The 22,685-nt window shown below is 31.0% G+C and overlaps 1 protein-coding gene across 1 annotated transcript in view; it reads right to left on the reverse strand.

Moving 5' to 3' along the window:
* Positions 1 to 22,321, reverse strand: part of LOC134695204 (inversin-like) — an 80,850-nt gene extending 58,529 nt beyond the window's left edge. Inside the window, exons 1-15 of the mRNA XM_063556420.1 lie at positions 22,206 to 22,321; positions 17,255 to 17,311; positions 15,010 to 15,130; positions 14,002 to 14,168; positions 12,980 to 13,153; positions 9,818 to 9,883; positions 8,818 to 8,919; positions 7,775 to 7,873; positions 6,774 to 6,849; positions 5,837 to 5,943; positions 5,068 to 5,233; positions 4,454 to 4,661; positions 3,736 to 3,816; positions 3,030 to 3,126; positions 1,717 to 1,823 (exon numbers count right to left, since the gene is read on the reverse strand). Of these exons, the coding sequence (XP_063412490.1) occupies positions 1,717 to 1,823; positions 3,030 to 3,126; positions 3,736 to 3,816; positions 4,454 to 4,661; positions 5,068 to 5,233; positions 5,837 to 5,943; positions 6,774 to 6,849; positions 7,775 to 7,873; positions 8,818 to 8,919; positions 9,818 to 9,883; positions 12,980 to 13,153; positions 14,002 to 14,168; positions 15,010 to 15,130; positions 17,255 to 17,311; positions 22,206 to 22,235 (1,658 nt within the window). The 5' untranslated portion in view covers positions 22,236 to 22,321. The remainder of the gene's footprint in view (positions 1 to 1,716; positions 1,824 to 3,029; positions 3,127 to 3,735; positions 3,817 to 4,453; positions 4,662 to 5,067; positions 5,234 to 5,836; positions 5,944 to 6,773; positions 6,850 to 7,774; positions 7,874 to 8,817; positions 8,920 to 9,817; positions 9,884 to 12,979; positions 13,154 to 14,001; positions 14,169 to 15,009; positions 15,131 to 17,254; positions 17,312 to 22,205) is intronic.
* Between the last annotated feature and the right edge of the window lie 364 nt (positions 22,322 to 22,685).

Consider the following 22,685-nt stretch of genomic DNA (forward strand, 5'->3'; position numbering starts at 1 on the left):
TGAATTCAGATAATGGTTTATTTTAAGGACACCCATGCGTATTGTGATCACCGGATTTTTACGAGATGGGTCACACTGAGGTCACTTTGCATACGGAAAATATGTCGGGGGAATTGGTTGCTGGAAGCAAGCAATTAAAATAAAGTAAACTTCTTCTAAATATGGATAAATTAAAGAATTTTCTTCAGAAAAAAGTATATGTACATAAGTTTTATAATGAAAACTATCCATTGAGTTATAAAAAACATATGCATTATTTTTTTTGATTTGAGGTTTCTTATGACTTTAAGCGTACAAGTAACAAAATAATCTTCCGTCTGAAAGTTTTCAATCGTATGACATCAAGTTTTTCCATGACGTAAATTCGCCAAATCATTCGTGAAATTTCCCGGAATTTTATTTAAATTTTATTTTTATACATTTTCGAAGCTTTAGTGATTTTTTTGATTTTTTTGGGGTTATATATACATTAGAATATAAACAACTATAATGCAATTGTTTTATAATCTCAACTTCCTGAAAATCCCAGTATCCCTGCAAGAATGTGAATCGTGCATGAATAGATTACAAAAGTAGTTTCGGAAACATGGTTTATCGAAGTGTAAACCAAGAGAAAAATTCTAATTGACCAATCCAATTCAAGTATTTATAGATATGCAAATGATATAAGAATTATTGGAGTATATGTAGATCTTCTAACTAATGTATAATTTTATGAAGGGTAAAAGATTATAAGATTTATTTGACTAGATATAGAAAGATTGAGAAGCAAGATTCTACAATCTTTTCTCTTGTATCAATGCAAGTAAAAAGAGTTTTATATTTTCATACACTGTATGAATGATGTTTTTGTCCTACAATTTAACATAAAACTAAAACGTATAGATTTGTATCATCCAAATCATAGAATTTTTTGTGTTTTAATGAAATCAATATGACTAAACATGGACTGTAAATTGTACCAAAAATTGAACTGTTTTGTAAACAGCAATTTGAAGATAACACTTCCCTCCCAACATGAGCAAGATACCTAATAAACTTTTATTTTTTCATGTTATCTGTCAACCTGTATTTGAAAAGTAAACAAGTGAAGCTGTGAGCTACTCCTCACTGATACCCTGCCCAAATATTTAGGGAAACAGGAAGTAGTTGAGAGATGAATCTGAAAACACATCACACAGTATCCTAACCATACAGAAAAAAACATAATATTAACTAGAATGGTGGTTAATTTTCTCTATTTTATTCAACCAAGATGTGATACTTACAGATTAATTAACTTTGTTGCTTTTGGTTTTATTTTTATAAGTTTTATAAAAGATATTATTTCATAGCAATATAATATTTCCCACAGAAAGTAACCAAAAGTTAGTGTGCAATAAATTCCAATATTGCACTAGTGCAATAAATCTTCAAAATTCATGACGTCATCATCAACAATATTTTAGTTTGAACCAATTCTTACTTTCAAATATTATATTGCTATACAATAATAGGGTTATTGCATGAATATTGGGGAATATTGTCCCTTAAGCTTGTAGAACATATATTGCACTTGCAAGCTCGTGCAATATAAAATTCTACTCGGGACAATATTCCCCAATATTCATGCAATAACTCTATACTATTACTTCTTTTATCTTTTTCTGTGTTATTTCTCTATCAGCAAGTTGTTACATGATGTGAAACGAACAATTATAAATAATTGATATTTACCGATCTTCAGTAAACTCCATGTGGTTAGGAAATGCTCTGTATTCCATCAGAAGTTTAACAGCATCTAGATGACCTTTACTACAGGACCAGTGTAGAGCTGTCATTCCCTGAAACATACTCAACAATATGACTACTTGATTTTTATTAAATTTGTTGTAGAACTAGTAGCACATTTACAATTTCATACATAGAGTTATCCCTCTTTGTATGCCTAAACAGTCAAAAAAGCAGGAACAATATAATGTTTATTTTGTACACTGAGGTGATAATAATTGATATTGAGCAGACTATATAAACTAAACATTAAGTCATCATATTAAATTATTGCAGGAAATATTCTAAGATGAATAAATATTAACAACTTGTAGTTTCACTTTCTATATTCTGTTTTTAATTTAATGTAAGCCTAACAGGGTAAAAATCACTTGATGCAAGAATATATTATCTGGGAGTTGGGCTATTTATTTCTTTTCAGGTGGTGATCGACTCCAAGCAGACAGCATACATGCATATAAGTTACAACACTAGCTGTAGATTTTCTTTTTAAATAAAGAGAGTTGCTGGTCATGTACATGATTTGATTGGTGAGAAAGCAAGGTTTTAAGTTTACAGCTAATTTCCTAATGCATGTAAAGCAAAACTTTTTTTGGCTTGCTTGCTTTGTTTGTATAATTGTTTATACAAGATTTTTTAATAAGATTGGCATCTTTAAACAACATGTTTAGGCATAGTTTAACCTGTATATATAATATTTGAATTTAATTGGGTGTTATCCTAATGATTGTGCAATATAAAAACAAAGCAAGCAAGCTAACTGAAGTCTTGCTCTACATGCTTTAGGAAATTAGCTGTAAGAGACTGGAAAGCCTCATTCAAGGGCTGAAAAACATTGGAGCAAAAGGAGGGGTTCCACAAAGATTTTTTAATCTTACCAACTCTGTATTTTAAAGATTTAAATGTTTTATTAATTTAATAGATTGTTAGTTATAGAAAATATAATTCAATAGGTTAAAAGGAAGATCGTATCAATATCCAGGTATAACCCAACTCAGAACACAGTTCTGACTAAACCATGGAGAATTGCTCTATCTTTCTTTCTAGGATATATATATAACAACCAACCAATCCTAAGATTGAAATGCACCTTTATTTAAAAATTTTAATTGATAATTTGAAATAATCGTTCAGGCTTAATTTCCAAAAAACACTTCTACCTAACAAATTTTAATGATATGACTCCCCAATTACAATTAATTCTGGAACAACCCTTAGTTATAACCATCCAAATGAACAGCATAAAATAAATACAATACCTCATTATCTTGATCATTGGGATCAGCTTTATGTTCCATTAAAACAGACATACAATTAACATAGCCACCATAGGCTGCACATTGGAGAGGTGTTCGTCTGAAAAAAAAACAACAGATTTATTAATACTGAAAATATAATGCCATAATAAATTTAATGTAGCAAATCTTACTAATGGTATAGCTTGTTGTTTTAGGTGTGAGCCAAGCTAGGTATTGAAGACCTTACTTTCACTTATGATGGTTTACTTTTACTAATTGTGACTTGGAGGGAATGTTGTCTCATTGGCACTCATAACACATGTTCTTATATCCATATACTGTGTATTCATTTCTTTAATTTGGAACAAGTTTTTGTGGATTAAAGATAATAGTATTTTTTATCAAAGATAATTGATTTCATGCAGAAAATTTATAATAACTTGAATGTTTAAATTCATGGCTTTCCTATACCCACGAAATCCAAACGGAAATTAGTACCCGTCCCACGAATAATAATGAATCCACAGTATTTAAAAATTAATTTAAACTTAAATTTTTTTTATACAAAAGTTGGAATATTTAAAAGATTTATATTAACTGTATCATCTTAGATTTACATGACTTCAAAGAACTTTCATAGTAATTAACAAAGTTTGGAATATATATTGAAAAAGATGGATTGACCAAAAAACACAACTTTTGTGGTTCTCGGTTAACAATATCTTACCCATTATGATCCCTAAAATTTGGATCCACACCATATTTGATTAAAGTTTGACAAATGTATGCATGGCCTCCTAATGCTGCCCTAAAATGAGAGACAAAATCACAAAATAAGCATATTTTTCTTCGTGATAACTACAGATAAATGTTACAAGAATTGAGTTAAAGCTCTTTCTTTAGAAAAAGCTATGATAGCTAACAAACTATGTTTTTCCTTCTCACACTGATTATCGGACTACAGATAAATTATCACGTTGTGATTGTTTAAACGCCGTCACGTGGTGACCCCCTATGAGAACGTATGGGGTTAGTAAGTTTCATAGGGGGTTCAAGACGTGTTAATGGTGACGTCATCTATTGATGTTGTTGTGTTTTATTGTTTATTTTTCAACAAAACGCAGTTTGGCATCCGATAAATTCGAAGAACGTTTATTTAAACTACCGACCCCCTACAGATCCATAGAGGGTGAATAAAATTATGGATTTTACTAACCCTCTATGGATCCGTAAGGGGGTCAGTAGCGAACCATATAACTTGTAATATTTTGTTTATCAAGAAATCAATTCCATCAATTAATTTAATAGATATATATGGATATCAATCTTTTTTTGCAAATTTCACTTTGCCTCAAATCATAAATAGCTGTTTAAGTGAATGGAACCAAGATTGTTGTTTTAATCTATTCATCACATAAGTTCATAGTATACAGTATTTAACTCACCAGTGTAAAGAAGACCTGCCATCATGATCCAATACATCAACCCGTGCACCATAATCTATAAGAGTCTGAACCACATCTGTGTGGCCCATCTCACAGGCCCTAAATAATGGGGTATGTTTAAGAAGGTCTGGAGCATCAATCAGTGCACCATGGTCCAGTAATATCTTGACCGTTGAAGCATGACCAGAAAGTGCTGCAGCATGTAATGCTGAAAAGAGAAAACTAATCTTCAATGTTTTAGAATCTAATGCATTCTGGGTAATATTTTCAAAAGTTCACCAAAAGGCTTGTGATTGGTTAACAACATCCTCAGCAATGGCAATTTAAACAATAGTGGTGTGTTTTTTTACATTTCGATGTACATTAAACATCTAAAATCCTACTTCATAGATTTTTAAATATATCAGAAAGTTTGATATTTAATTTCTTGTCTTTCTAAAAAATGTGTATAATTTATGTTACATCCTACACAAACATCTAGCTAATATTCATGAGAAACTAGATAGCCAAAATGACCTGGTTTTCAATTACAAACCTAAACATTAGTTCTAACAAACTTACTTCATAATAGACTACGGTAAACAAGTTGTTAAAGTAATAGTTATAATACTAACCAGTGCCACCATTTTTATCCACTTGTTGAATATCTACATCAGACCTTAAGAAAACAGTGACAACATCATCAGCACCTTTCCCTCCCGCCCACATAAATGCTGACCTCCCTTCCACATCAGGTTCATCTACAACTATCTTATATGTCAGGAACACACCTACTGTATCCTAAAATAGAAACATAAACAAGTCAATACAAATATCGTTGTATTCCTACACTTAAGGATTACACAGATGCAGATTGAGTGATTTATTTTTTATTTAATTTGTTTAATATTTATTTTCTGTCAAATATTTTTGGTATGGTTGTTTCTTTTAAACTTTTTTCATTTTGTCAAATTTTCTTCACCAATTTTTATGATTATTTCTGCCATTGTGTTGAACCTTGGATTTATATTCTGTTATTCTTCATGGATTGTCAGAGGAGAACTAGTAATTTTGTGAATATCAAATTTCATGGTAATGCTATCATGGCTATAATCTGCATCCAGCCTTATAGTAATGTGAACATTTGAATTTATGGTTCACCGGTACCCATGAAAATTGGTATTCAACAAATAATTATGATATGGAGTATATCCTTCATTGACCTCTTTCCATGTTTCCAAGCTCTTCTGAACTTCTGACTTTTTTTTCTTCCCAGAACTCTTTTTATTTACAATCAGTGGTATTATCATAACAAGCATGTATATACTGGTTGATAATTTTGAGTAACAAATGAATTGATGTTGAATCATTAATGAAATCACTGCTTATAATACACAAACTTACAGAATGATTATTTTGAGCGGCATAGTGAAGGGGCGTGGCACCATTTGCATCTGCAGAAGCGTAATCTCCACCATTGTCTAATAGAAGGGAAACAATTCCTGAGTGACCTAAATATAGATACAAAATACAAACATATTATTTGTTTTAGACCAAATCCCATTTCTATATTCAATTTGTTAATTAAAGAAAAGCATTAATTCATAATTCATAATTGACATTATTTACACCTTTCAATGCTTGATGGAATAAATATCAAATCAAATATCATATTTTGTACCTGGCAGATCCAGAGCAATGTAAAACAAACTCAGATTTTGAATGAAATCATAATTGTATATATTTGTCAAATTTGTATGCAACATCCACTTTTTTCAATATAAAATGCAATGAGTTTTGATTTTGTGTTTACACAACCTTTCTAAGAAAATTATATCAATATTTCCAATGTCCAGATTTCAGTTTTGCTGTTTGAAAATATTGTAGTAAAATTTATCAGACAAAGGAAAAATAATATTTCCATACAATTAATTTTCTGTTATCACTTAATCAATCTTTTAGATGAAAATATCACAGATCAGATCATTTTAAACATAACACATTTTTTTAATTCTTTTTGTTTGTAATTTGAACATTTTTTAATTTTCTTTTTTTTTATCATTTGAACATTTTGTCATTTTCTATTGCAGTTGTTTCCCTTTGTCTTTAAGCAATGTAAAAACAACAGTTAATTAAAATATTAACTCACTTACTTTATAAACATCAAGTATGAAAACATGAGTTTCCAAAATATTCAATTCTTTGATTTTGTAATTTGACAGTTTTATATCAATTTTTATTACAGTTATTTCCCTTTGACTGTAAGCTATGTACAGGCACCATTAGAAACTGAAAACATTAACATACTCACTAAACCTGAAATCAGTGATAAGCTTCTTACCTAAAACTGCAGCCCAGTGGAGAGGTGTCCTAAACATGTTATCTAAAGCTGATATATTACTATTCACAACAGAAATCTGAAATATAGTATTCATTATAATTTATAATATATATATATGCAAACTAATTTCTTTCATTGGGTTATTATGTTCTATTGGGAATTCTAGTTATTTTAAATACATTAAAGAAATTTCAAATACTTCTGTCAATTTGTAATGAAAAAGAAATATATAGATTCTACTAGTACTGCATCATGTCTGATATGATATTTCTCCACTTGAGACGGTTGAATTTTCATATTCCAAATCTAGGTTTATTGAGAAGTTTTAAAATATAAAAGTTTCGAGAGTGGAGAAATACTATATTGCAAGAGTTTCAGAGATTAAACTTGTTCGTCTAATGATTTGGGACTTCATCATTGTGTAATTCAATGATTTTCAAACAGATGGGTTCTTATAAATGAGAGATGTTGTCAGCTTGCATGTTCACCTCTTTTTTTTAAGAGATGTAAGAAATATTACAAAATTTGTGAAGACAATAATTTATTTTTTTATCATTAAATTCTTTCAAATTTGCTTTGGTCTTTTTGTGTGATAGTTTCAATTTCTCTAATTTTTGTGCTATTTTTACATTTCCTGACCCATGTGAGAAAATATTTCTCCGAACTAGTGAAAAATTTGTTCCTCAGCAAATGATAAGTCTAAATTTGATTATGACGTCTAAATGTTTTGTTTTCTTCTGAATTTTCCTAATGTGACGTCATGGAAAAAGGCGACCATGTCTGATGACGTCGCATATAAAGAACACAAGTTTCTGAAAATCTTTGAAAAAGAAGGATAAAAATCATTAGAGAAACAGATTCTACACTATAACTCGTGTATTACGATATTTCTCCACTTTCGACAGTTAAATTTTAGTTATTTACAGAGAATAAAAAAACAAATGGGTCAGATCTTTAGCACAATAACCATCAAACTATGCTGCCTTCAGATCTAGACTTACTAGCACTTTTACAATAGATTCATTCCCATCAGCCACTGCTAGATGTAAGGCTGTTCTCCCTTCATAATCTGGCCAGTTTATAACTGTTGGGGTGGTTTCCTAGAAAAATAAAGCAAATTGTAAATAAATGTTTGGAAAGCATCTACAATGATAGCTACATGAACAATATATTCTAATTCTACCTCAAATGACAATTTTTTTTCTCTCTAAATTATCAAACATACATAGAAAACAAAATATTGAGCATCATGAGCACAAGTGAAAGGTGCAGACAAATCTGCTTTCATGTTACTCCTGTTAAATTTAATGATGACATAACCTGTGACAAGGCATATGTACAGTGATCTATAGTTGTTAATCTCTGTGTCCTTTGGTCCCTTGTGGAGAGTTGTCTCATTGGCAAACATACCACCTCATCTTTTGTATATATACAATTGCAGATTAACAGAATCATTTTACTATTTTAGTATGCCCGTTAAATATTTCAAAATTTATAAAAAAAGCATACATGAGGGACGCCTCTGGGTGCGGGAATTTCTCCATACATTGAAGACATGTAGGTGATCTTCTGCTGTTGTTTTTTTCTACGGTCGGGTTGTTGTCTCTTCGACACATTCCCCATTTCCATTCTCAATTTTATGATAATTAATCAGTTTAAATTTTGATTCGGATACTTTCTATTGTAAATGTACATTTTACAACCCCCCATAAGTTTCATAAATTTGGGATATCATTGATTGCCATGTTTTTAAGAGGAGAGGGGGGATATTACAAATCTGCCTTCACTCATAAAACATTGGATACTATGGATTCATTTATTTTCGTGGGTATCAATTTTAGTGTATAACAGAAATTTTTCATTTTGTTGGATATTTGATTTCGTGGTTTCGTCTAAGTCTGTATACAACCAAATAGCAAATTTGTGATTCGTTGAACATTTAATATGTGGTTTGCTTGTAGCAACGAAAACAAAGAAAATTGGTATCCCATGAATAATAATGAATCCACACTTCTAGAAATGGGTTATCTTTCACAACACTAACCAATATAAGTCTAACACAACTAGGTGCATCTGGGTCCATACAACTTGCTGCCCAATGTAAAGGAGTTTTACCTTCAATATCTGGTATACCTATATTAGAATCCTGAAATATATGAACAGAAATGAATTATAGCTTATTTTAGGTTGTCACTCGTAAACAATAACTCTTAGGACAAGATTTGCTTATATTCACCAACAAAAGTCTGTTCCTTATATATATATAATTATCACTTTTACAAGAATTTGTTCGGTTTTGTAAGAATTGACTTTCATAACTCTTAGATTAGAACTTTGAATATTTTGTCTTTATTTTTGCTGTGTCTGGTGCAAACTAATCTTGTTGAGTCAAGGCATTTCCAAAACTAGACTTTAGTTCTTTTGTTTCACCTTTGTATAAGTTAGAGATGAGGTTAATTTGAGTTTACAAACATTCTATATTTGCCTGTCAAAAGTCTGTTTTTTTATTAGTTGAAGATGTCTGCCATATTTTTTTTCTTTTGTTGTTTTATCATAAATCAGACTTTTGACTATTTTGTACCGAGTAATTCTCATTTTGACGTGTCATGGCCTTCTATACAGCTGACTATATAGTATATGTTTTGCTCATGTTTGTGGAAGGCTGTTGGTGAAATTGATAGTTACTTAAATCCATATCATTTGGAATAATGATTACTATCTCATTTGAAATTATACCACATATATCCTTACTTTTTTTTAATTTTGTGTCTCTACTTGTCTATTGTCAAAATGCATTCCTTTCACGAGTTACTTCTGACCATTCAAAAGTTTTTGTTTAGATTTCTTTGTTTTTGTTTTACATGTTTTATTTTTCCATTTGAGCATCGTAAAAAAAATTCCAACCCCTCAAAATACAACACACATTTATTGATCATTGAGAAAATTCTGCTATTACATGTGTCTGTTTGAAATCATTTACTAGTTCTTAAGTTGAGCACTACCTCCTGCTTTGACATAAAACTTTCAAATCTCCTCCCACTTACCTGCTTGATTAAAAGTTTAACATGTTCCACATTGCCATAAGAAGCTGCCCAGTGTAAAGCTGTTCTCTGAAAGTAAAAAAATAAAATAAAGGCTATTAAAACAACTTTTCAAATCTATTTCCAAATAAACTGTCAATAGTGCTCAGTCTATCTATGGTAATAAACATAACTTGAGGAGAGTTTAAAGGTGCAGAAAAGAAAATAGATTTTCACTTCCTTATTGCTGATTGAGAAAGGTTTTAACAGTAAACACTAATGAATAACCACTGTGAAAAAAACACAAAGGTAGCATATTTTGATTGAGTCATTGATCATTGGTGTTTAAAGCTTCCATTACTTTTTGCTATATTTTTACTGGTGGGGAAGCAGCAGAGCCTGGAAGGACTATCAATCCTATGGCAAGAAACCCGTCAATCCTATTCAATTAAGTTTGGAGTCAACCACTGCCATGGCATGTCAGTGTTCAAACTCACAAACTCAATGTTGAATTTTTAGATCAATTCCTTCGTTAATTATAACCTGAAACTGGATTCTTTAATGCACAGGTGTAGACTCAAAGACATCTAGCAAACATCTTGCTCAAAATGATGCTATTGGCCGATATATATAATTTCTAGTGTATGATGTGAATGTTTGATAAATTTGTAAAATACAACTCAATAAAATTAAGAATGGAAATCGGGAATGTGTCAAAGAGACAACAACCCGACCAAATAAAACCAGATGCTCCGCAGGGCGTAGCTTTATACGACCGCAGAGGATGAACCCTAAACGGTTGGGGCAAGTATGGACATAACATTCAAGCTGGATTCAGCTCTAAATTTGGATTGTGATTAAATAGTTGACACAGCATAGGTTTCTGACACAAAATGAATGTGTTCTAATGAAATTAAAATTTTTGTTTTCTCTTAGAGCAATTCACTATGCTGTTGAATATTATTCCTCTCAAAAAAATGTTTAAAGAAATTTTCTTTTTATTTATGAAATTTCAAATGAGAAAATTGAACCCAATTTTTTTAATCACATCCCCCTTTCCCTTATTCCAAAACTAATTTCAATTAAAATTTCTAATGGAGTTTGCAACAATTACTACTCATTTAAATACATCATAAAATATTAAGATGTAAAAAAACTGCTTGTTATCACTGAATGGTAAAGATTATTTAAATTTATCAGTTGGTAGTAAAAAGTGAATATACATTGTATATTGTATATATAACAAAGATTTAAGTTGATTCTGGACAAAGAAAGATAACTCCAAATAAAAAAAATTCTTACAATTAGATATTTCTTGCTTACTATTCTGGACAAAGAAAGATAACTCTAATTAAAAACAAAATTGCTATTTCACAATATTTTGCAATAAGACATTTCTTGCCATTGCGCAATACTGTGCAATTGAAAAGACTTGCTATTGCACAAAACTTAATATAATAATTTTAGATCCTGATTTGGACCAACTTGAAAACTGGGCCCATAATCAAAAATCTAAGTACATGTTTGGATTCAGCATATCAAAGAACCCCAAGATTTCAATTTTTGTTAAAATCAAACTAAGTTTAATTTTGGACCCTTTGGACTTTAATGTAGACCAATTTGAAAACAAGACCAAAAATGAGGAATCTACATACACAGTTAGATTTGGCATATCAAAGAACCCCATTTATTCAATTTTTGATGAAATCAAACAAAGTTTAATTTTGGACCCCGATTTGGACCAACTTGAAAACTGGGCCGATAATCAAGAATCTAAGTACATTTTTAGATTCAGCATATCAAAGAACCCAACCGATTAATTTTTTGTCACAATCAAACGAAGTTTAATTTTGGACCCTTTGGACCTTAATGTAGACCAATTTGAAAACGGGACCAAAAGTTAAAAATCTACATACACAGTTAGATTCGGCATATCAAAGAACCCCAATTATTCAATTTTGATGAAATCAAACAAAGTTTAATTTTGGACCCTTTGGGCCCCTTATTCCTAAACTGTTGGGACCAAAACTCCCAAAATCATTACCAACCTTCCTTTTATGGTCATAAACCTTGTGTTTAAATTTCATAGATTTCTATTTACTTATACTAAAGTTATGGTGCGAAAACCAAGAAAAATGCTTATTTGGGTCCCTTTTTGGACCCTAATTCCTAAACTGTTGGGACCTAAACTCCCAAAATCAATACCAACCTTCCTTTTGTGGTCATAAACATTGTGTTTAAATTTCATTATTTTCTATTTACTTAAACTAAAGTTATTGTGCGAAAACCAAGAATAATGCTTATTTGGGCCCTTTTTTGGCCCCTAATTCCTACACTGTTAAAAACCAAAACTCCCAAAATCAATCCCAACCTTTCTTTTGTGGTCATAAACCTTGTGTCAAAATTTCATAGATTTCTATTAACTTAAACTAAAGTTATAGTGCGAAAACCAAGAAAATGCTTATTTGGGCCCTTTTTGGCCCCTAATTCCTAAAATGTTGGGACCAAAACTCCCAAAATCAATACCAACCTTCCTTTTTTGGTCATAAACCTTGTTATAAAATTTTATAGATTTATATTCACTTTTACTAAAGTAAGAGTGCGAAAACTAAAAGTATTCGGACGACGACGACGACGACAACGACGACGACGCAGACGACAACGCCAACGTGATAGCAATATACGACAAAATTTTTTTCAAAATTTGCGGTCGTATAAAAACAACAGAAGGTCACCAACAGGTCTGCAATGTAGCGAGAAACTCCCGCACCTGGAGGCATCCTTCAGCTGGCCCCTAAACAAATATATACTATTTCAGAGATAATGAACCCCATACTAATTTCCAAATTGTACACAAGAAACAGATTTGTCTGATTTTGTGTCAGGAATATATATACTGTATTTTTGCTTATTTATTCCTTAGAGCTGTTCCAGAAAATACTATGTCCTCCCCAGGGAAGGCAATTTTTTTAAATATTATGTGGGTGGTTGTATTTAAAATACCAAAATGCAAAGGGAGTGCTGTTCTAAATTAAATTTTATTTCTGTGGGTGGTAGGGGTTAAAAAAAAGTGCCGTCCCTGGGGGGGACATAGTATTTTCTGGAACAGCCCTTATCAGGACTACAATGTTTAGTAATCAGCAGAATAAAAAAATATAATCCACCCTTCTTTTTTTTTTATCATACCTTTTTCTTGTCCTGATCGTCAATTTCCCCTGGAGACAGTTGCCGTAGTAACAAATTCATGCATTTGGTAGATTTATGTCGTGTACACAGATGGAGAACTGTTTGACCTTCATTATCTTTCTGTTTGATGTCAGCTCCTTTAGATAACAATAACTTCAACAACCGATTATTTCCCTATTATAAAACACAAAATTATATATTTAAAATATTTTTAACATGTATAAAGATCTTTGCGAAAATATCATTGCATCTTCTCTTATATAAATACAACAAGAAGGTTAGAACATATATTGCCACAAAATTTACTTAAAGATATGAACACGAAAATAAGTTGGTTTACGCTAGTGCCTAACATGCCTAATAAGCTGACTGCAGTAAAATGACACATACACACTTTCAATTGTTTCTACTAATCTTGTTTACAACACTTTTTTAGATTCCTATTGAGTGATTTAGGGCTTATAATAATTTAAAGAAACAAGTCAAATTTAAAATATTACATCTTGACTACTTCATACCCTTTGCTTTGATATGTGTCATTGACATATATATATGCACCATGTTATATTCTATTTAAAAAGTCATAAATTCAAAAAAAATCTTTCATAGTTTAAAAATCAAGGACATAAGCCATAGAATAGCAATGTGTGTTACATTTTAATATTGTGCTGTTGTTCTCCTCTTTTATTTAATGCTTGTTCCTCGGTTTTAGTTTGTAACCCAGATTTTGTTATTTGTCCATGGATTTATGAGTTTTGAACAGTGGTATACTACTGTTGCCTTTATATATCAAAGCTCAAAAGTATAACAACTGCTCATGTATAAAGGTTTATAATACTTCACACAATAACATTGAGAAGGAAAAAGTACAAAAAGATTTTGATATATTTTGGGTTCTAAATTAGAGTATTATCTCCCCTTTCAAACATTTTTTCTGTAGTATATTCCTATCTACCATATCTTTTTTTAATGATATATTACATATCTGATGATGCAGCCCAAGCACATTCTAGTTTACTTACTTTATGAGCTGCCCAATGTAGTGCTGTTCTGCCTCCTTTGTCAGATCTATTAACCTGGGTCCCTGCTCGTAATAACAACTCAGCACAATCCAGTCTATCAGCCAACACACAGAACATGAGGGGAGTACGCCCAAACTGGTCACCTGTATCTAATTCCTGAGTACTTGCTAAAATGGAATATACAGAGAAATAAGTATTATCCTTATGAAATACTTTTATTAAACAAAATAGGCAAGAATTGTTGTTGATGGCAGATTCAGTTTTGAAATATCTAATTCCTGAGTACTTGCTAAAAATAAAATGAAATAAACAAAGGAAATAATAAAATGTTCTTCTCCTCATTAAAATATCAAGGCAGGCAAGAAATTTCTGTTGATGGCTGATTCTGCCTCAAAGTGTCAAGTTTTGCAATAAATCAAATGGCAGGAAAGATTTCATGAAAACAATGAACAGTCACTGGAAAGACATCAGGAATAGAAGAAATAGTGAATATTTTGAAAATGTTTATAATTGTGCTGTTTTCAAGAATCATCATAATCAGATCATATTTTTCTGTTGACCCTTGTGAAAAGTTCTTTTGCTTTCAATGTTAATTACTACAAACAAAGGCTTATACCAGGAGTTTCAAGTAAATTTCCTATTCTTTGGGTGTAATCATTGTATTTCAAAAAGGGACTTCGGTATTGATGGCAGGTTTTTTAAAGTGTATGTCTATTAAATCTGTGTTTATGGGCCAGCTGAAGGATGCCTCAGGGTGCGGGACTTTCTCGCTGCATTGAAGACCCAATGATGGCCTTCAGCTGTTGTCTGCTTTATGATCGTGTTGTTGTCTCTCTGACACATTCCCCATTTCCATTCTCAATTGTATTGATATTTTTTCACAGGGTTATACATCTTCCTAAGAACATTACAAATTATGCTGAGATTTTGACATTTTTTAAAAGGCTTTGGTTCTCATTGAAATATAACCTATCTCCTTTTAGTCATTTTACAAACTAAAGCACCTACAGACTATTTGTTTGGCAAGTAAGGCTTTATCTCCATTGACGGCAGCCACATGCATCTGTGTGACTCCTTCCAACTCCTGCTCTGCAATCTCTGCAACGTTGTCCATCCCACCATTCTCCATCTAGAAAACAAAATTTAAAATACAATTCACATGGCTGTTCCAGAAATATGGTAATCGCCTCTCATTAAATGTTTAATCCTTTCCTCAATGAAATTATTTATTGCATACTTGATTCGCATAGGATTTTTTCACTAAAATGCTGAAAATAAGCTTCAAAGTATTATAGCATTGTGAAAAACAAATAATTAATCAAATAAATCTAAGTTAGAGATATTCTTATGAATATCCTTTACATATTGGATACAAGTCAGATGCAGATTTTTCGCAGTCAAAGCGTCTCAACTTAGGTACTACACAGGCGTCATTATGGAGTAAAGGGGGTGGCGTCAAACGGACTCATTATGAAGTAAAGGGGGTGGCGTCAAAAGGCGTCATTCTGAAGGAAAGGGTTAAAGAAATGCCTTAACCTACCCCCCTTTTTGATCAGCTGTTGATAATGTTGTAATATTTGATATCAGACTAAATATCAAAAGTATTGCACTGAGACCTCAGTACATGTAAAATAGGGTCCAAGTATTGTATACAATATTTTAAAATCATAAGTTCTATAATCTATAAATAACAATTCTAAAAGTAAAGCAAAAGATTATTTCAATTGATCATGTTGATAGTTATCAAGTGGAATGAAATGTCTTTCTTATTCATATTGATTGGTAGAGGATTGTATAAAGAAGTGACAGTGTGAGAAAGGCTACATTGAACAGGGGCGGATCTAGCCATTTTAAAAAGGGGGGTTCCCAACCCAGGACAAAGCCCAGGGGGGTTCCAACTATATGTCCCCATTCAAATGCATTGATTGGCCAAAAAAAGGGGGGTTCCAACCCCCGGAACAACACCCCCCACCCCCCCCCCCCACCCCACCCCCCCTGGATCAGCCAATGATTAAACATGCATATTGCACAGAGTCATATTTTCAATTTGGAACTGGTATATAACAGAAGCTGAATAAAGAAAAAATAACATTTTTTTAAACATACCCATACCATCATGACCATTGTGTATGTGTTATCTCTACAATCATGACAATATTTATGGCTAACTTCTTTCTCTATCTTGTATAAAAAAGTCAATATTTCACAGCCAGAGAGGGAAATGATTTTAGTATGTAGGAAATTCTTTGATAATATTTGCTCCATGACTGTCGTGAATAATTAATAAGTTACAAGTTCAAAGGAAAATATTGAATAGATTCTTGTTTATATATTGATCTCATCATACTAAACATATATTATTAGTGTCAAATAAATTACATACACTGTAACAAAATTAATATACATGGTATATATTTGTTTAAAATTTGGTGTATTTAAAAGACAATGGCACACGCCAATAAGGCACTAACAACTGAAGGTTGGCCAGGACGGCCATTACGTAACCAAATATTGACGATTTTTTGCATTTACACAAAACAGGAATTACTGATTGTCATGTGATATAGGTGTCAAAGTACGTTTAAAGATTGCCAATTATAATAAGACGTATGTGTATTGTCCGTATTTAATATCTCTATATCTTCCCTCATCAGATCATTGTCAGCAAGGTTTTGTCAAATTCAAGATTCAAAATTAAGATAATAATCTTGGTGTCTTTTAATTTATAAAAGACCTAACATGACTAAAAGAGCATGAATAAATTGTATATGAATATATATCTAAGTTTATAAATATGTATGTATAGAATTGTGTAACATTGTAAGGACCACTGTCCTAAGAGCCTCAGAAATTCAATGTTGGAAGATTTTCAAACTTTTTATCTTCTGAAAATTTAAGTCTAGCTCTGTTTCATTGAATATTTTATCTCAACATGTTATAGTTTTTTGTTATCATTCAAACAATGTTACCAAAACTTTGACTTGCTTTTATAGTTTCAATGAGAATTTTGCTTTTGGACATTCAAAGAAGATTAACCAAAGGTCTATACATGTACATGATGACCATGTATGAACTCTTGGCTTGTCTTTTAAAACTTAAATCATATGTTAAGAGTGTGATGAACATATTGAAAGGTTATTAATTTCCTGGCATTGTGACAGTGTTGTTTTCACACCAAAAAGGCTGTTATTCCTTGCCCTAGGTCGCAGCAAAAAACTTCATAAACATTTGATCATATTATTTTTATATTTACCTGTGTCACCCCGGGGCCCTCTGCCCCCATCACCGCTGTCATCTCATTTCCTGTAACCTATAAAAACAAGGGAATCTTATTATAATCAATGTACAAAAATACTGATTCTTTTTTCTTTCCACTCTTGCTTTCTTATAAAAATAAAAATTCTCACAAAAATAATCTAAACCAAGAATGATCACTGATGAAGATACATGAACATGATGAATAAGCCCCCCCCCTCAAACAATGATGACTGTTTACTAGTTTTTATCATATTCATTTGTGTTGCTCTTCCCAATGTTTTGAAATACATACATCATTACTTAGGCTAACAATTGTTTAAGGGATCCATGAGAGTTGCTGATGAAGGTAAATTAAGAAAAGTTTTTCTGACCCAACAAGTTAAAAAAAAATAGGAACATCAGCAGTGGTCATCTTTGATTGTTTGAGCCTCAGTGGTTGACCTACTGTATCACTGCAGCCTATCAGCACATGGCAGGTGTGCTTAATTACAATCTTAATTGATTCTGATTATTTCAATGAAAGACAGTTTAAATAATATTTTCATGTTGAGTTTTTGTTTCATTGATGTACAAAATGTAACTTCTCCACACCTTGATTTATATTTAAAATTCTTTAGAAATCTAACCTTCATATTCAGGAAAAGGCATGTAGTATCTTTTGCATTTTTTTAAAAACCTTAATCCTTGATAGACATTTTTTTAATTTATTCCACAACTTTCTTTGTATCCCTTTAAAATGTTTTACTCAATCAAATTTCATATGTTATATCTAATAGCGTCAAACAAAACTGCAAGAGTGTGTCTTTATTTGGTTAAAAAATTATCTAACTACATATATATAAACAAAAGAACAAAAATGAACTAAAAAACCCATAACAACTTTTATTGATGTTATTCCCCATATCTCTTAAGAAACTAAATATTAGTCAAGTTCATTTAAATTTTTCCAATAAATGTTTTTATGAAGTCAAGTAGAAAGAGATATGTTTATCAAATATACAGTCAATATTTAAACATGGTGCCTTTGTTCATGTCGTTCATAAACAAACATGGCCATTCATTAATGAACTGGGTCAATATTTATACAGCTTTAACATAAGTTACAACCCAAAAGAAAAAGTTTAATTAAGCAGGTCCAATAATTATATGTTTTAAGATTCCAACTGAACCTTTGAGTATAAGTAATTCTTACGATTACACGCTCCATACATCATGTACATGCCTATAAAATTAATTTTATAAATACTAAGGAATAGCTCATGTTGGACAAACATTTTGATATCTTAAAACATGTAAATAAGTTACATTGAAGACCCATTGGTGGCCTTTGGCTGTTGTCAGTGCTCTTTGGTCCGGTTGTTGTCTCTTTGACACATTCCCCTTTTCAATTCTTAATTTTATTAAAACATCATTTATTTCAATTTCTATCTGTTTCAACTGTGTAGGGGGAATGACACCATTTTATCATGTTTATGAGGATGTGGAATATAGCAGGTAAAAAAAAGTAAGAATGTTAAATGTTGCAGGTAAAACATGCAAGGCTATGGGATAAAGGGGGGGGGTAACAAAACGGGATCTGGTAAAGAAGAGAAAAAAGGTGGCGATTATCATTTTTTATCAGTTCTCACCAACATGACCAATGTCTGCGTCATATCATAGCCCCCAAAGGTTTCATCTGCTTAGTGGCCAGGATTTCAATACCAGCACAACAAAGCTTTTACATTTGGTCTTTATTTTTACTTAAAATGTTATAATTAACCTTATGTACAGTAGCATTTAGATTTATATTTTTAACATACATGTTATAAAAGTGCCCAAATTTCTAACATGGGGTTGCTGTCTAATCAGTGGCAGATCTAAGGGGTCCAGGAGTCAGAACCTCCCCCCCCCCCCTTTTATTTATAAATAAATGAATTTGAACTGGGACATACGGTTGGAACCCCCTCACCCTTTTTTTTTTATATCCTCGGTTGGGAACCCCTCTTTTGAAAATGAATTGATCACAGCCACTTCGTAACCCATTCAATTTCTACAAAAAAATACCCTCATTATCAAATATATAATTTTTATACAGAGAAAAAAAAAGAGATACTTTTGATTTTGTTAATTTTCATTTAAAAAGAAGGTTCTCTATCGGTTCTATAGAAATGAACAAAAAGAATGACAAATTTGCTTCACAAATATTGGTTAATAATCAAACCATTTCATCAACAGTTCTGTAAATATAGGTTCTACATGAACAACAAGCACAGAAAAGTTCTACCATCTCCATAACTTTCCACAGGAAGTGAAGGCATCATGCTACCTCAGCAGCAAATATATATACCTATTTCCAAATGGTTATTATTCAGAGCTATCTCAAGCTGTTTTATGTCTAAAATTTATATTGCTACAAAATGTTGGGAAACATATGCATTGACCAATTACTGATAGTAGTTAACAAACTTTTCACAAATAACTGATAAAACTCCTGAATTTTACATTACCTATAATTTGCACATGATTTATAAGAAACAGACTTTAACAAGATCAGCTAAAAATAGAACACTGATAAAAGATAGGTAGATGATAAATAAAAATAGACAGAAAGATTGTCTACCAGCAATAACACCCAGATATGCTGTATACTGTTTAATTAATCTCAAATTTAGAAAATCACTTCAAAAATTTCTTTAATATACATGTATGTACATTTATATTTCTATAAACATAATTTTCAATTTAATTGATGAAAGTTATATTTTTTATTAGATTTCAACAAACAAAATAATTCTTTTTATTACATTTAGATAAACATGAAGAAAATTTTCACAAAATGTCCAGTCCAGTCCTGGTGCAATAGGCAGATTATCTGACAGAACAACTTTTTCCTTTCTTCAAATTTAGTTTTGAAACATCCAAAATTTGTAATTTCTTATTCATGTATATTCTAAAAATAACTTCTAAGATCAAGTGTCAAATCTTAATCTATTGAAATAAAGGATAAAAATCTATTTGCATTACCCACATATTCCCACTCAGCTCTTTAGTTCAGTATAGCAAGAAATCTAATGTCACCCACACAGGGCCTATATTAATATATTGTTTGTTTCCCCAATCCGGACCCTGTTCTCAATACTGTAAATTCAGAAATTATTGCGTGCATTTATTATTGCGATTTTGTCATTTTAAACTTATTTGCAATTTTAATTTTTACGATTTAGAGAAAAATCATGCTTAATTCAGTTAAAATATTACAAAATGCGAGTTTTAATTATTGCGTTTACAACTCTGTCGCATTATTCGCAATAATAAAAACCTCACAATAATTTCTGAATTTACAGTACTTAATATCTAGTAACTTTTAATTTACATACATATTCAAAGAGACCAAAAAAAATAATAAATGTAATCTAAAATTCTGGTTTGATCTAGGGAACAAATTAAAGTACCTACATACTCATCCCCTAGCCCCATATGTGAAACATTTTTTTATGTAACATCCAGAATAAACAAACTGTATAAAAGATACAAAAAGCAAGACCATACATTCAAAGTTGACCTCTAGATACATGTAAATTGTTTGTACCTTCACCTTTTGAGTCAACTAATGTACTTGTTAGATGTTAATCATTTTAAAAACAATTACAAATCTTAAAATCTACATGCTAGTTGTCAACTTTTATCATGTTTATAATAAATAAAGCTTGCCAAAGGTTTTGTTAAAGCTTGAAAAAAATAATCAATTTCTACTTGCACATTTATAAATATTAAAAATGAAAAACACCAACTTCACTAAACATCATTATCAATTAAATTTCATACAAAAACAGCAAGATTTTAATTTATATGTCAGGAAAACAATAAATATTACCACACTTACATGTACAGATGAACATTTACATGTTTTTAATTCAAGTGTTAATATCAACCACATTACTCTAAATTAGAAAATAAACTAATAAAACCTGTCAGAGCAGCATTACTGATCAGAATCAATCTTACTTACATGACTTACACATCCATTAAACATGACTAAGTCATGAAAGACTATGTCACTAACTCAAAAATACACTATGTCTCCTAAAGAACAAATTAGAATGAAAGAGTCTGTATGAAATTGGGAAAAATGTGTGTACAATTTATAATTCAATGTTATAAATACTAAATTTATAAAAAAAAACATAGTTAATTTAGAAATAGTAATTTTTAAACCTGCAAGAACTGATTTTTCACTCTTACATGTCTTAATTCATACTCTGCTATACACATGTAAGTGGCAAATATCGATTTAGACGTTTTATAAGGATAATGATTATGCAGTGAGATAATCGTTGCAAGTTAATTTCTGCTGTGATTCATTGTTTTAAAAAATTGGAATCCAACTTTTGTTGATCAGGAATGTCCCCTGGAACAAACTGAAGAGAAATTGTGAACTAAATTTCCAGATCTCATGTCAAGATCTTTCATAAGGGCCAATACAATCAAATCATACAATTACTGCCAATCATGCCTAATTTTAAGTCCTTTAAAATCTGACAAAGATTCAGTAAAAGAGGAAGGTAGTAGTAGTAATATACATTGTACATTACAACCTTGGTTCCTTGCTGTTACATATTATGAAATTATACCAGATCTCAATATTTTTAACACAAATATTAACTTAATAATTTATTTTATTTTCAAAGGATTTAAAATTTATGACAGTGTCCAAATGCAATGTTAAAAAAAATATCAATGGACTTTAATAAGCATTTGTTATGATACAATTATTCAAATTAATATAAAAATAGCTACAGTAGTAACTATCAAAATGTTCAGATTATTGCTAATATTACTGACTATGTCATCTTCCGAATGTATAAAAAATACTCTTAAAAAATTAATAATCCACAAACTGGTGAAAGTGCTCGATAACTTAATAATAATTAAATAATCTATGTGATTATTAAGATTAATTGGATTACCTGTGTGTCCGTCACAATATTGTCACCCATGAACACCTCAGGGTGGAGTATAATGTTATTAATTCACGGGTGAATGAGTTATTCTTTTACACTTCCGTGGCACATGTCGAACCGCCATATTGTTGTGCATAGAAACCAAACTGGTCGATAAGACGGCAATTCTGATTGGATGATATTAAATGGCGGCAATTTTGTAAATTATCATTTTTATCTTATTAGGAATTTTATGGAGGAGGGAGATGAAACATTTCGTCCTGATTATTTTTAATTGTTATCTCTGTCCTGCCTTTTTTGTTTTTCAGAAATTGTCATCCTTCCTTTTTTTTTTAAAGTGTCTCATTTTTTCACTCGGTCCTGTCTTTTTTCCTTACTTTTTAATATTTCATCCTATATGGCAAGCCAAAGTGGACAAAAAGAGCTATTTTCTAATATTAAAAAATCATTTTCTAATAATTTATAAGCTATCGAAACACTTAAATG

This window comes from Mytilus trossulus, chromosome 13 (genome assembly GCF_036588685.1).
Source record: "Mytilus trossulus isolate FHL-02 chromosome 13, PNRI_Mtr1.1.1.hap1, whole genome shotgun sequence".
NCBI classification, from domain to species: Eukaryota; Metazoa; Mollusca; class Bivalvia; order Mytilida; family Mytilidae; genus Mytilus; species Mytilus trossulus.